Genomic DNA, 15603 nt, shown 5'->3' on the forward strand with positions numbered 1-15603 from the left:
ACAGAGCTCACTAATCAAAAGCATATTTGTGGATTTTGAAATACAGCCAGCCACAATATCAAAAACAGAATGCACATCGTATAAAAAGTGCCATTAGAAGAGTGTCAGTTAAGTCAAGTGCTTCTAAAGCTGGAGCATACAGTTAGTTCTCCACATTTGTGAGGGTTAGGGGTTCTGGGATTCTGCAAAAGTGGAAAAAACCAAATACTGTACAGTGAAGGTGGGCATCTCCAATTGGTGGTGAACACAAAGAATCTGTGTCTGGCCTTTGGGTACTCTTTTAGAGCTGAGTGCACACTGAACAGCATCCCCAGCCTCAGGAGCTATCACTGATCATTGCTTCCACTGTGCCCACTTCCCAAAGTTGGGGTTGTCATGTGTACATTCACATAGCAACCCTGACCTGTGACATCACCAACTTTGAGAGGCAGAAATAGTGGCAGAAATTTCTCCCCCTGCCCATCTCTTAAGAATGTATACACAGCAGCTTCAGCATCAGGAGATAGATAGAGGCAGTAGTTATCACTCCCCCTACCCAGGTGAAAACAGGGTAACAATGCTCTTGACAGAACAGGAGAAGGACGAGAAAGAAAGGTAGATAAAAGAGATCTAACTTATTAAAAAAAACAGGTACACATTCATGAATAATCAAAACCACAAATGTAAAACCCATTCAAATGGAGGGCCAACTGTATTCCCAGTATTGTAATATTCTCTCTTCCATTTGTGCCTAGTTACATTCCACATTTGTTGGGGGGTCATTCATCTTCCCAAACAGAGTTCCCAGATCTTGGAGCCTAGCTGCTCATTGAGTATGAGCAACCTCAAGGCAAGAGTGGTGCCTTGAAGTGCATCTAGGTTTTTTCCTCATGTATTAAACTTAAATGGCATATAGTTATCCTAAAGGCACCAGATCGCATCTCACTTGGAAGCTAAGCAGGGTCAGCTTTAGATCTTACTTTGATGGCAGACTGTCTATGAATAATTAAAGGAACTAGCAAAACCATCCCTGAGTATTTCTTGCCTAAGAAAACTTCATGAAATTCAGGGGATCACCTTAAGCTGACAAGCACCTGGAGAGTACATGTGGTTGTTATTGTCGTTTGCATTCAAACTATTTCTGCCTTATGGCAACCCTAAAGTGAACATCGCTTGGCAAGATTTGTTCACAGGGGATTTGCCTTTTCTTTCCTGTGAGGGTGAGAGTGTTTTCTGAGTGGCCTTCCATGATAAAGAGAGAATTGAACACTGATCCTCAGATTTGTAGTCTGTCTTAAACTACTTCACCACACTGGATCTCCAGTACATCACATTGGTACATATACAAACACATTCTGAGCAAGTATGTTTGATGTTTAAGGGATACTGCTTAATGTCATCATCATCCCTAAACTCTCAACTGGGGGTCTTCTAAAAAAGTTAATGAAAGATCAGTGATTTATTACCACTCATGGGTTACATTAACTGAGCATAGATAGATAGACAGACAATCATACACATACAGTCTTATCTATCTCACGAATATATTATCTATGCTCAGTTAATGTAATCTACAAATTTCAACATGAATGGAAAACGAGACAGACATTGTACTTCAAAGGGAAAACCCATGCTGCTTGCATTGCAGTAGGATCATTTTAAGAAGCAGATGACTGTGATATACACATTTCATCAGTATGTGGACTCAAAATTCCTCAGTCCAAGCAGACATGTGTATGGTCTTATGAAATTGCAGGTAATTTAGTCACTTTTGAACTTAATTTATTTGAGTCTTGGATGTCAAGATCCAGAAAACATCTGTACATTCAACCTGAAATGATTTACTGTTAAGATGGATGCACCCAACAGCATGTTCACAAAGAGGGAGACACATATACACCTGATTTGTGACTAGAGTCCTCACAAGCTTGTGTACATTTATTTTGTTGATCCATATTCTTCTGCAGAGGTGAAACTGGCAGCCCGGATCACAGCTCTTCAACAGTTGAACAAGAGTTGACCACTCTTGATTCAGAAATGACTCAAAAGTTAATAGAGCTGAAAGAAAAGCAACAGCAGCAACTACTTAATCTTCGTCAAGAACAGTATTATAGTGAAAAATACCAGAAGCAAGCACATATTAAATTGGTATGTATATATAACATCCCCTCTTCCCATGTTCTTTGAAGAACCCTAATGGCAACACTATATAAATATGTACACATATGTGTAAGTCTAGAAATTTTGTCAATATATCAGTCCAAAAAAACCTGTTATCGATCTGTCCATGAGTCAATGTGATTACTGTACCTTAACTCTTATTTAAAAAAAAGGCACCACTCCTTTCTCTGAGTAGAATGGAAAAAAGTGATAGAAAACCTAAAAGAAGCACTCTGCTTTTTCTCCCATAACACCACTTTTTGCCTTATTTAATACCTGGGCTAGGAAATGGCAGCAACAGCAGAGATGGTTGGCCCCTTGAGCTGACGTTGATACTTTTCCCTCTTGGTGGAATGACGCATGACATCCACAGACCATATCAAAATTGATAATTTCAGCTCAAAAACCTGCCCTTGACTTATACATAAGGTTGACTTTTTGATCAATTATTATCTGTATGTCTAAATGTAGGGTTTTTTTTTTAAGCAGCACGTGGTTCTGTCTATCTCTCCTCACTTCTGTTACAAATGGCAATAAATAAGGATTTTCAGTGGTTTGGGAAAAATTGTGGAAAGAGTGAGCAAATTTATGATTTTAAAAAATATATGGGGCCCCAGAAATGTACATCATATTTCAAGTGAGTTTACTGTAAAGACATCACGATAATATTGGCTCCTTCATTTCCACCGCCTTTCCTTATCCAACTCTTAATTATAATATTATACCTTGTGAGGAGGCAACATCTTGCCAGCTTTCACATCTGCTCCAACTAACTACAAATGTTGAGTCATAATTGATTGTTTTGATATTTGGGGATTCTGCACTTTGTGGCTTTGAAGATGAAACCAACAAGATCTGAATAATGTGTTGCTGTCACATCGTTTATCAAAACTCATTCGAGAACAAGCAATTAGATTCACATAGCCTACAGAACTGGAAACAAGGGTTTTGATAGGAATAAAATGGCTTCCAGATAGTTCATGTTTGTGCCAGACAACCTTCTGTGAAACTATGTGTACTCTAAATGGATTGCAGAGCACAAGCTATAAACAGCAAAATGGTATTATGCATATAATGTTCCAAAGCAGTTTTTATTTTTACAGCTGCAGCTTCACTGTTGGCTGAGTCAAGCAGACTGTAGGGGGCAACCCTTTGAGTTGAAATAGGAATCCAATCAGTTTGGTAAAAAAAATATTTGGAGTTCCAAAAAGGACAGAAAAAAAAGGCATGAAGACTGCTATTATATACCTACAGTCTGTGGCCCATCATGTGGACACTATAAGGAGTACCTGTAGTTAGCTCAAAGAGATGGAATCAAAGTACAGTCCCTCCATTTTCTTGAGTGTGAGGGGCACAGCTCCCCCATGAAAGTAGAACAACCTCAAATGTCTCCAGTGGAGAGGTAGGAATGGGATACCACCACTGTGGTCCCCAGGAGGGAGGAGAAGCCAGTTCTACATACCACTTCAATTATCCTGTAGATCCCAGATCTTTTTCCTCTTCCTGCATTGCACAGACTTCTCTTTTACCTAGGCAAAAGAAGTAAGATATGGAAAAGACCAAAACATGGGACAAAACAGAAGTGGAGGAGCATGAACCAGCCCTGCAAATGTCCACAATATCACTTCTCCAGCAGATATTATTCCTTTTCCTCTTCTTGTGTACCACATATTCTTGTTTCCCCAGTATGTTTGTTTCTTTGCCTGGGAAGAGTAAAAGTTCACAAGAGGAGGAAGAAGAACCCAATCTGTAGCATAAGTGAAGTGACACAGACCGGCTCCTCCTCTTACTTACTTGCATGCCACAAGTTTTTGTTTAGTAAAAGAAAGGAAGGGAGATACTGAGTGAAACAGACTAATGATAAACAGGATGAAGAGGAAGAGCTGGCCCACATCTCTGCCACTTCCCTGATAAATCCAGTTCCGCCTTCTTTTCCTGTTCCCCTGGTACTACCCTTCCATTGCCCAAATGGAAGAGATTCATGGAACCAGCAGATCCAATTCTTTCTCTTCTTATTGTGTGACATATGTTCCTGTTCCTTCAATGCTCCTTCATTTCTCATGGAAAAGAGGAGGAGCTGACCCTTTGCATGCTCACAACATTACTTATCTGGCAGATTGGGTTCCTTCTCATCTTCCTATGTGCTACATATTCCTATTCCCTTCCTTTGTTCAGGAAAAAAAAGTTATTCATGAAACACAGTAAGAGGAAGAGGAACTAGATCCATGATATAAGGGAAGTGATGTGTGGGACCAACTCCTCTTCTTCCTGCATTCCATGAATCTCTGTTTTGCCCAGGCAAAGGAAGGGAGATAGGTACTGGATGGAACAAAGATGTAGAATATACAACTCTTGAAAAAACTCACTCACTCACCTCCTGAGAACAGGGATATTTAGTACTTAAAGTTCAAGCAGCTTAAACTCTTAAACTGCCAGAATGTCTAGCAATAATATATAGATTTTTTTAACTTCTTGTCATTCTATATTTTTCTTCCCTAAGCTCATTCAAAAGTTGACAGATGTAGCAGAGGAATGCCAGAATAATCAGTTGAAGAAACTTAAAGAAATGTGTGAAAGGTAAGGCACATTATAAATAAGCAAATTGTTCCTTTTGGTTATAGGCACAGTTACTATAGAGTCAGTCTACGGAAGACAGTAGGACTTCCCTATATACAGTACATAGATTTTAAACTTTTCAAATTCTCTCATGTACCTTGAGAAATGTGCCCCAATACAGCCAGAAACCCTACTGAAAAAAATAGAACTGTGAAATTTTGCACATTTTGTGGAACTTTTTCATGAAAAATTGTATGTGAAATCACTTGTATTTTGCACAAAATCTTCTGTTCAAGTCAAAGTCCAATATTCCTGCATTGAAAGCAGTTTATTTTTGTACAAGACATTATTTGCTGGGCAAATACATTGGTTTTATACGAAACATTTTTGTTTTTTAAAAATTTCTCAGGGTTTTTCTTTATCCAATTTATTTCCCCCAAAAAACTATCCCAAAGTGCAAACATTAATGACATTTGCACTCATAATCTCATTCAGATGAAAGAAAATGTTTGAGAATGAAACAAGCAAAGATTTGTTTCTCTACTGTCAGCCTTAGCTTTGCTCTGTTTTTTTCTTCTCCTTTAAAAAAATCTGTTTGCTACAGAGAAAAGAAAGAGTTAAAGAAAAAGATGGACAAAAAGAGACAAGAGAAAATCACAGAAGCCAAATCAAAGGATAGGAGTCAAGTAGATGAGTAAGTATAGATGTTATCTCTTATCTCAAATTATGTGCTGAAGATATTGAAAGGACATCAAAGATACTGAAGCTCTGAATTGTTCTTGATATTCCTTTTCCAACATCAGATGCAAAGGTAGGCATAAGCAGCCCCCCAGTGAATATGTATTACAAACGTAAGTGGGGAGCCTCTAGTTTTGGGGCTAAATCAAGCATTTTGTGGATCACCACACACTAGTATTTGGTAGTTTGATCCTTGATCCACCTCCCATTTTTTAAAAGACAAAATGTAACTCCTCAGAAGTGGCAGCTGGTGGTTTCCATCAGTGTGGTAATGAGTCCACTCCACATTTTAATGTAAAGGATCTCTTCAGGTTACCAAGTCTGTGTAGGATACTACACCCAAGAATGTCTCTGAAATTGAATCCATCTTGGGCTGAAGGAGGTTTGCCATACTCCTCATGATGCTTAACTATTTAAAAAAATAAACCTCACTTTTCAATAAAGTGTCTTATAATAAATTATATTACTATACCCATGAATATACACATGCACAACAAACATGAAAATCCTGCAACACTACGTCACCTTCAATATTTGTGGGCTTTATCACTAAAATGTAGGAGCTGTGGTGGCTCAGTGGGTTAAACCCTTGTGCCAGCTGAACTGCTAGCCTGAAGACTTGAAGGTTGACGGTTTGAATCCCCGAGATGGGGTGAGCTACTGTTTGTCAACCCCAGCTTCCCATGCTGGGACATGAGAGAAGCCTCCCACAGGACGGTAACACATCCAGGCATCCCCTGGCAACATCTCTGTAGACGGCTGATTCTCTCGCACCAGAAGTGACTTGCAGTATATTCTCAATTCACTTCTGACATAATTAAAAAATCACCAAAATTTCAATCACTTAGCAATGCCTGTATACAACACACTTATGATCCTTCTACACTGCCATATAAAATCCAGATTATCTGCTTTGAACTGGATTTAATTTAATTTTTCCTTATTTAGCTAAATGGAGTTATGACTTACAAGAAGACTGTGTCAGAATCATATTGGTTACTGATAGCATGAGATAAGAATTAATTGAATGGAATCAATACTTTTCTTAAATCTTGCCCCCAGGGAGAAGACAGAAATGATTCGGTCATATATTCAGGAGGTGGTGCAATACATTAAAAGGGTGAGTCATCTGCATATAAGTGCATTTAAGCTTATGGCATGGGGATAGCTAGCACATGCTGATGTTAGAGCAGTCATAAAAATTCAGTAATGAAGTTTCTCCTTTTGTACAAAGAAATTTTGCTTGATGGTATTTCTGTGCTGCAAATACATATGTGTGTTTCTTGTTTTCTTACTTTCTCTTGATTATGAAGCTACTTTGCATATTATCTTGGTATACAATCTTCCCTCACTTATCGCTGGGGTTAAGTTCCAAGAAAATAAGTGAAAATCCACGAAGTAGGGACACGATATTTATTTTAATATTTATGCATTATTTTAGTAGTTATACACTATTTTAAATCTTTATCAACCAATCATGTGTTGATAAATCGCCTCCTTCTCCTCCCGTTGCCCCATGGGCTCCTTTTCTCTCACCTTGGCTTCTCCTTCCTCCCTTCCTCAGGCTGTAAATTGTAATTTTTCATGATTTATAATAGTCTTTTAAAGTTTATTGAAAAACTGCAAAACAGTGAATCCACAAAAAGTGAACCATGAAGTGGTGAGGGAACACTGTACAGCTATTTTCATGTGTCCATTCACAACATTAGTACATATCATGTGTGAAGGAATTTAGTTGTATATATTAATAGTGGTATTTCAGGTAGGAATAGTATGAAATATACTATTACATACTATTACAGGTAGGAATAGGAAATGAAATAGTATGAAGATATTTCCCTGTTTTCTGTACAGCAAGGTGACAGAGGCCCCAGAAATGAGATTTCATGTCAAAGACACACTTACCACATTACACGATGTACATTGGCTGAGTATTGAGAAAGATATCTTGCTGTAGATCCTCATGGGCAAGCACAAGTTGAACAGTGGTCTGATCATAGCTTCTTATGATCAAGCTGTGAACTGTGTCTGCTGAACAGTAGTAAAGCTTGCTCTTCCTTCCCTTTCCTGGTCTTAGAGCCCAGTGACCACATTGCAGGGAATATAACTGGAACTAGCATCAACCAAGGCAGCAAGTGTTCTGTCTCCTCAAAACCACATCTATTCCTCTGGAGAGAAAATTAAGGTCCTGGGTGCAGTTCAAGGAAACTACGTTATTATTATTAGCTTCAGACAGGAACAAAGGCCCTTTCAAAAGTCTCTCCCCAAGTAGGATGTGATTCAGACATAGGTCTTAACTGGGCATGACAGAAGAAATAGGACCAGAGTTCACATTAAGGGAAATGTGTGGTCCATGCAACTAAACCAATCTTCTTGCCATAACCAGATTTGCACAGAGATATGTGCCTTAGCAACCAGGCACAATTTCCAAATGAAGCTTATTTTTACCTTCTGATACTAATTATAAAGCAAATGACACTAAATGTAAGATTTGTTAAAATAATATTCTATGCAAAGGTCTCTTGGGGAGCATCTTTTCAAAAATAAAACCATGGCAAACTTATCATCTAGTTAAACCCTAGAATCCCAGTTCCCTTCCCAGCATGAATGGTCATTTGTGAAGAAACACCAAAAACATGAGGGAGGGCAATGGGGATTCCCATATGACATGTTGCGCTGTCCTTTCTTGACCATGCAGCTCACAGATGGTGAACTACATCACCCAGTATTTACAAACAGCATGTTTGTTGACAATTCAGTGGGTTAAACCCTTGTGCTGGCAGGACTTCTGACTTGAAGGCTGGGTTGCTGACCTGAGGTTTGCTGGTAGGAATCCGACCTGGAGAGAGCATGGATGAGCTCCCTCTATCAGCTCCAGCTCCATGTGGGGAGAGATAAACCTCCTACAAGGACGGTAAAAACATTAAAAAAAAAACATCCGGATGTCCCCTGAGCAATGTCCTTGCAGACGGCCAATTCTCTCACACCAGAAGCAAGTTGCAGTTTCTCAAATCGCTCCTGACACAAAAATGTTTTTGACAATCCCTATTTCCCCTTCTTTGTGTGTGTTAGGCTTTCAACATTGGGTCTGAGGTTAAAAATTTGTGTGGTTTTAACTCACTATCTTATAAGTTTCCCTGTTTCTTGATTAGTTTTTCCTTTAACACTACACTATTAGCCACTTACACAGTTCAAATATTTCTTCTAGTTTTAAGACACTGGCTTAATTTTATAGACTCAACAGCAGGGAACTTTTTAAAATCAATTCCTGAAAAGCAAACTAGCACTTAAACATTCCTTTGATTCATTTGGATCTTTTCCAGTTGAGACTAACAATTGGATTTAGTTCCATATGATTAAAAACAAGTGCTGGTGCATGCACAAGATCTAGTCCATGAGCCATCAACTGCCGGTCATCTTCAACACATTTCCCAAGTGCTCATTCGGCTTTTCTTTCTCACTGTCCTCTCTTTGCATGGTAGCAACAGGCGTTCACTTTATTTCTAAACTGTTTGAAGAGTCCCGAGTCTTGCAGAGGTAAAGCTGTTGTGAAGAAGTGTGAAGAAAATTTCCCCATCATGCCTTGTTCCGGGAAGATTGGAGACCCATGGTATCTAAGGACAGAACTGCAGACTGCAAGGAAGATATAATTAACTAATACACTGTATATTAATCAATTTAAAAATCAAAATAATCTCAAATGCACATTCCAGTGGTCCCCTTGAGTGTCCTTGCCAAGTTTCAGGAATCTAGATTTCAGAGTGTTGGTTCTTTCCTAGAAATACATACATACACATTCTTCTATTATTACATAGAGAGAGCCAGGTACTTAAGTTGATTGACAGCAGGCATTGTTCCCTGTTAATTGAGTTTCTGGGAAAGCTTTATTTGCCAGTGTGAGTTTCTGCCAGAGCCTGATCCCAGAAGGGCAGTTGGTTCTCGCAGAAGCAGAGGCAGCAGGAGGACATTTTTGCTCCCTGGCTTCAGGTAGGATTTGGCTAAGATTTGGCTAAGATTTTAAACTGAGTGTGGGCTTGGCTCCTGTGGTCAAAGTCTAACTGTTGTGTGACTGTTGTGTTGAAAGAGAGCCAGGTACTTAAGTTGATTGACAGCAGGCATTGTCCCCTGTTAATTGAGTTTCTGGGAAAGCTTTATTTGCCAGTGTGAGTTTCTGCCAGAGCCTGATCCCAGAAGGGCAGTTGGTTCTCGCAGAAGCAGAGGCAGCAGGAGGACATTTTTGCTCCCTGGCTTCAGGTAGGATTTGGCTAGGATTTGGCTAGGATTTTAAACTGAGTGTGGGCTTGGCTCCTGTGGTCAAAGTCTAACTGTTGTGTGACTGTTGTGTTGAAAGAGAGCCAGGTACTTAAGTTGATTGACAGCAGGCATTGTCCCCTGTTAATTGAGTTTCTGGGAAAGCTTTATTTGCCAGTGTGAGTTTCTGCCAGAGCCTGATCCCAGAAGGGCAGTTGGTTCTCGCAGAAGCAGAGGCAGCAGGAGGACATTTTTGCTCCCTGGCTTCAGAAAAAGGCACCTTTACTAACTATTCTTTGCAGTACATACAGGAAACAAAGCAACATAAACAAATACACAAAGAGGTGGTTTGTTGCAGTCTGCACATAAAGTGCGTGCATATTACTTAACTGTACAAAGATCCCACTTGGCCACCACGCTCACCAAGAGATGCAACAAAAGCAAAACATTCCCATCACATGCACCAGCTGTGGCATGTTCCGCTTTTTCACACAAAAACTAGACAACTACATCTGCTCCAAATGCAAACAGATGACTCTGATGGAGCAGAGGATCCAACAGCTCGAGCACCGTATTAAGACCCTTAAGGACATTCAGGCACTCGAGCTCTTCTTGGACACTGCACAACACGCTGCTGTAGATCAGCAGCCTGCATCACACCAACACCACCAAGACCATGATCAGGAACCTTATGGGGAGATCAACTCAAAGGTAGACAACCCTCAGGCTTGGAAGGAGGTCACCCATAGAAGGAGACGCAGGACCAGGCAGCCTCCGCAGAACTCCTCTGCTCAGCTGCATTTACACAACAGATTTGAAATTCTTACATCATTAACATACAATCAGGAAACACATCTTGTGGAGGACCACAGTTTCTTAGATACCACTCAGTGGACCACCCTGGATCAATGCGCAGGGGATAGCCCTGACGGGGACAGTGCATCACCACAGTCACACTTATGTAATCATGCAAATGCTCCATCCCCAATCATAGACCAGAAGCAACAGGAACATCCTTGGGAGAGTAATGGGCTCTCGGATGTATCTCAATGGATTGTCATTGATGAATACACTGGGGATGTTGAGGAGGAGGACAACACTCTACACCTACATGATTCACTTCAACAGGAACACTCTTCAGGGGACATAAACACTGTCTTGCACAAAAGGGACCCTGTCAATCCTCAAAGGAAACAGGTCTTGGTAGTAGGTGACTCCCTCCTTAGAGGAACGGAAGCCATCATTTCCAGACCGGATGGGATGGCTCGAGAAACATGCTGCCTCCCGGGGGCAAAAATACACCATATCACTCAGAGGCTCAGCAGGCTCCTAAAGCCCCTCCCCACCTTATGTTGATTCATGTAGGTACCAATGACACCGCTAGGCATACTTTTCAAAAGATCACAAATGATTTTCGAGCTCTGGGAACAAAGCTAAAACTGTATAATGTACATGTGATCTTTTCATCCCTCCTCCCTGTTGTAGGACACGGCTCTACAAGGGCCGGAAAAATAGTACAGGTCAATAACTGGCTCAGAAAATGGTGTCAAGAGGAGCATTTTGGCTTCCTTGACCATGGTCTACTCTTCCAAGAGGATGGACTACTGGCAAGCGATGGGGTGCATCTCACACAAGTAGGAAAACATCTTTTTGCACACAGACTCACAAACCTCATCAGGCGCACTTTAAACTAGATCCACTGGGGGAGGGGAACAACAGCCCGGCGAACACTATATTACCCACGACCACAAGGAACCGCCGAAAGGCTAAACGGAGGGCTGCACAAACACAGCAAGGACCAAGTACAGAGAGCACAATAATCCCAAATAAACAGTTCGAGGGGAGGTCACAGGGGCTTACATGTCTTTACACTAATGCTCAGAGCATGGGAAACAAGCAAGACGAACTCCAACTCCTAGCACAGCACCACACATACGATGTCATAGGCATCACTGAAACCTGGTGGGATGACTCCCATCACTGGAATTTAACCATTGAGGGCTATAACCTCTTTCACAGAAATAGAACAAAGGGGAGAGGAGGGGGAGTAGCTTTATATGTCAAAAACAGTTACGTTGCAGAAGAAATGCAAGACTGTAATCCGGGAAACCAGCTTGAAAGCATCTGGATAAGAATCAAGGGAACCGGGACTCAAAAAGATCTTGTCGTGGGTGTCTACTACAGACCTCCGAGTCAGGATGAAGGACTTGATGAAGCCTTCTGTCAACAGCTGACCAAACAGGCACAAAGAAGAGATATAGTAGTCATGGGCGATTTCAATTATCCCGATATCTGCTGGAAAACAAACTCAGCCAAGAGTACAAAGTCCAACAAATTCCTCACTTGCCTTGCAGATAATTTTATGGTCCAGAAGGTAGAAGAGGCAACAAGGGGATCAGCAACTCTTGATCTAATCTTAACAAATGTGGAAGACCTGATCAATACAGTTGAAGTGGTTGGATCCTTAGGGGCAAGTGACCATGTGCTCCTGCAGTTTGCAATACAAAGGAATGCTGAAACTAAGACAAGTCAAACACGCATTCTGGACTTTAAGAGAGCTGACTTCCAAAAAATGAAGGAATTACTGAGCGGCATTCCATGGACGCCGATATTAAAAAACAAGGGAGTTAAGGATGGATGGGAGTTTTTCAAAAGTGAAATACTCAAGGCGCAAATGCAAACAGTGCCAACAAAGAAGAAAAATAAGACAAGTGCAAAGAAGCCAGAATGGATGTCCAAAGAACTTCTAACTGAGCTAAAGCTCAAAAGTGACATGCACAAGAAGTGGAAAAGGGGAGAAATCACCAAAGAAGAATTCAAACGTATAGCCAACACCTGTAGGGAAAAGGTTCGCAAGGCTAAAGCGCAAAATGAGCTCAGGCTTGCCAGGGACATAAAAAACAACAAAAAAGGCTTTTTTGCTTACGTTGGTAGAAAAAGGAAGAAAAAGGAGGCGATAGGGCCATTGCAAGGAGAAGATGGGGTGATGGCGACAGGGGACAGGGAAAAGGCAGAACTACTTAATGCCTTCTTTGCCTCGGTCTTCTCAGAAAAAGAAAGCCATCTTCAACCTCAGCAACACGGAATGGACGAAGGATTGGGGGAAATCCAACCCCAAATAGGGAAACAAGTTGTCCAGGAACACCTGGCCACTCTAAACGAATTCAAGTCCCCAGGGCCAGATCAGCTACACCCAAGAGTACTGAAGGAACTAGCGGAAGTTATTTCAGAACCACTGGCAATTATCTTCGAGAGTTCTTGGAGAACGGGAGAAGTCCCAGCAGATTGGAGGAGGGCGAATGTGGTCCCTATCTTCAAGAAGGGAAAAAAGAACGACCCAAACAATTACCGTCCGGTCAGCCTCACATCAATACCAGGCAAAATTCTGGAAAAGATCATTAAGGAAGTGGTCTGCGAACACTTAGAAACAAATGCGGTCATTGCTAATAGTCAACACGGATTTACCAAAAACAAGTCATGCCAGACTAATCTGATCTCTTTTTTCGATAGAGTTACGAGTTGGGTCGATACAGGGAATGCTGTGGATGTAGCGTACCTGGATTTCAGTAAGGCCTTCGACAAAGTCCCCCACGACCTTCTGGCAAACAAACTAGTAAAATGTGGGCTAGACAAAACTACGGTTAGGTGGATCTGTAATTGGCTAAGCGAACGAACCCAAAGGGTGCTCACCAATGCGTCGTCTTCATCATGGAAAGAAGTGACAAGTGGAGTGCCGCAGGGCTCCGTCCTGGGCCCGGTTCTGTTCAACATCTTTATTAATGACTTAGACGAAGGGTTAGAAGGCACGATCATCAAGTTTGCAGACGACACAAAACTGGGAGGGATAGCTAACACTCCAGAAGACAGGAGCAGAATTCAAAACGATCTTGACAGACTAGAGAGATGGGCCGAAACTAACAAAATGAAGTTCAACAGGGACAAATGCAAGATACTTCACTTCGGCAGAAAAAATGGAAATCAAAGATACAGAATGGGGGACGCCTGGCTTGACAGCAGTGTGTGCGAAAAAGACCTTGGAGTCTTCGTGGACAACAAGTTAAACATGAGCCAACAATGTGATGCGGCTGCTAAAAAAGCCAATGGGATTCTGGCCTGCATTAATAGGGGAATAGCGTCTAGATCCAGGGAAGTTATGCTCCCCCTCTATTCTGCCTTGGTCAGACCACACCTGGAATACTGTGTCCAATTTTGGGCACCACAGTTGAAGGGAGATGTTGACAAGCTGGAAAGCGTCCAGAGGAGGGTGACTAAAATGATTAAGGGTCTGGAGAACAAGCCCTATGAGGAGCGGCTTAAAGAGCTGGGCATGTTTAGCCTGCAGAAGAGAAAGCTAAGAGGAGACATGATAGCCATGTACAAATATGTGAAGGGAAGTCATAGGGAAGAGGGAGCAAGCTTGTTTTCTGCTGCCCTGCAGACTAGGACACGGAACAATGGCTTCAAACTACAGGAAAGGAGATTCCACCTGAACATCAGGAAGAACTTCCTCACTGTGAGGGCTGTTCGACAGTGGAACTCTCTCCCCCGGGCTGTGGTGGAGGCTCCTTCCTTGGAGGCTTTTAAGCAGAGGCTGGATGGCCATCTGTCGGGGGTGCTTTGAATGCGATTTCCTGCTTCTTAGCAGGGGGTTGGACTAGATGGCCCATGTGGTCTCTTCCAACTCTACTATTCTATGATTCTATGATTCTAATTGTAAAAAATATTACCAACATATTATACTGGGTTTATTGCATTATTCTGTACATAGGTGAAAATCACATGACTCTCCAGATGTTATTAAACTGCAGTCTTCATCCGCCCTCACAAGCATAGCTGGGGATGAGTAATAATGAGAGCTGCAGCCCATCAACATCTGGGAGGTCATAGGATTCCCACCTCAGCTATCTTCTAGCAAATATAATACGTTGATTATAAAATGCAATGTGTGTTGAAATTAATACATAATTTTGCTGCTTTTTTACAGTTAGAAGATGCTCAGAGCAAAAGGCAGGAAAGGCTTGTGGAAAAACACAAGGAGATCCGTCAGCAAATAGTGGATGAAAAGCCCAAGGTAAGGACTTGAATTCTAGAATGTTTATTGTAATTATGGAGGAAAAACCTGAAGCACGTAGATGAACATGTTGGTCATGAGCATGATTGAAAAATTAGATAGATGTGCAAATGTTTTGTCATATGGAAGATAAACCTTGTAATGTTAATGTACCTTTAACTACGCTAAACTTTATCTTAGCCAAAAGGCTGAGAAGTGATTTAACCATGTATTCCAAGCTCTTGAAAACATTGTATCTATCAAATTATATATGTAGTGAATGACATTCACCAGCAGAGGGTACAATACACACATTTATTTTAAGGAAGCAAACTAGAAACAGTTGTGCCTGAGATTGGAGGGGGAATTCATAGCAGGTATAAATACGTTTTTTTATTGCCTGAGAAAATAAATAACATACATAAAGAATTAGATAAATATCCTTCACAACAGAATGGACCTATCTCTCATGTTGATGTTGATTATGATGTTTTCTTGACATTTGGCCATTCTTCGTCCCAGCTGAACAGATGGCAAAGGCCTTATCTCGTATAATTGCTTTCTGAATCTCCTGTAGATGGCACTGCTTTGAGTTCCCAAAAGCCATATATGTAATTAATTCACAGTGTTTTCTGTTACAATTTTCACTGGGTAAATCAAGAAAAACAGAACCTCAAAATAGAGTTTTAGACCAATTTTTCTCATGCACTTACACATGACTAACCAAATTTTTGTAATCTAGTGTACAGTGTTCCCTCACTTATCAGGGGGGTTCCGTTCCAGGACCTACTGCGATAAGTGGAAATCTGCGAAGTAGGGACACTATTTTAATTTTAATATTTATACATTATTTTAATTGTTATGTGGCC

The 15603-nt window shown here is 41.0% G+C and overlaps 1 protein-coding gene across 2 annotated transcripts in view; it reads left to right on the top strand.

The window, feature by feature from the left end:
* plcb1 (phospholipase C beta 1) overlaps window positions 1–15603 on the top strand; it is a 650154-nt gene that overhangs the window by 568377 nt on the left and 66174 nt on the right. For both annotated transcript variants that reach the window (XM_062969114.1, XM_062969113.1), the window contains exons 27-31: window positions 1947–2127; window positions 4640–4716; window positions 5300–5389; window positions 6496–6553; window positions 14669–14755. In XM_062969114.1, coding sequence (XP_062825184.1) covers window positions 1947–2127; window positions 4640–4716; window positions 5300–5389; window positions 6496–6553; window positions 14669–14755 — 493 coding nt within the window. The remainder of the gene's footprint in view (window positions 1–1946; window positions 2128–4639; window positions 4717–5299; window positions 5390–6495; window positions 6554–14668; window positions 14756–15603) is intronic.

The sequence above is a fragment of the Anolis carolinensis genome, chromosome 1 (genome assembly GCF_035594765.1).
Source record: "Anolis carolinensis isolate JA03-04 chromosome 1, rAnoCar3.1.pri, whole genome shotgun sequence".
Classification (NCBI taxonomy): domain Eukaryota; kingdom Metazoa; phylum Chordata; class Lepidosauria; order Squamata; family Dactyloidae; genus Anolis; species Anolis carolinensis.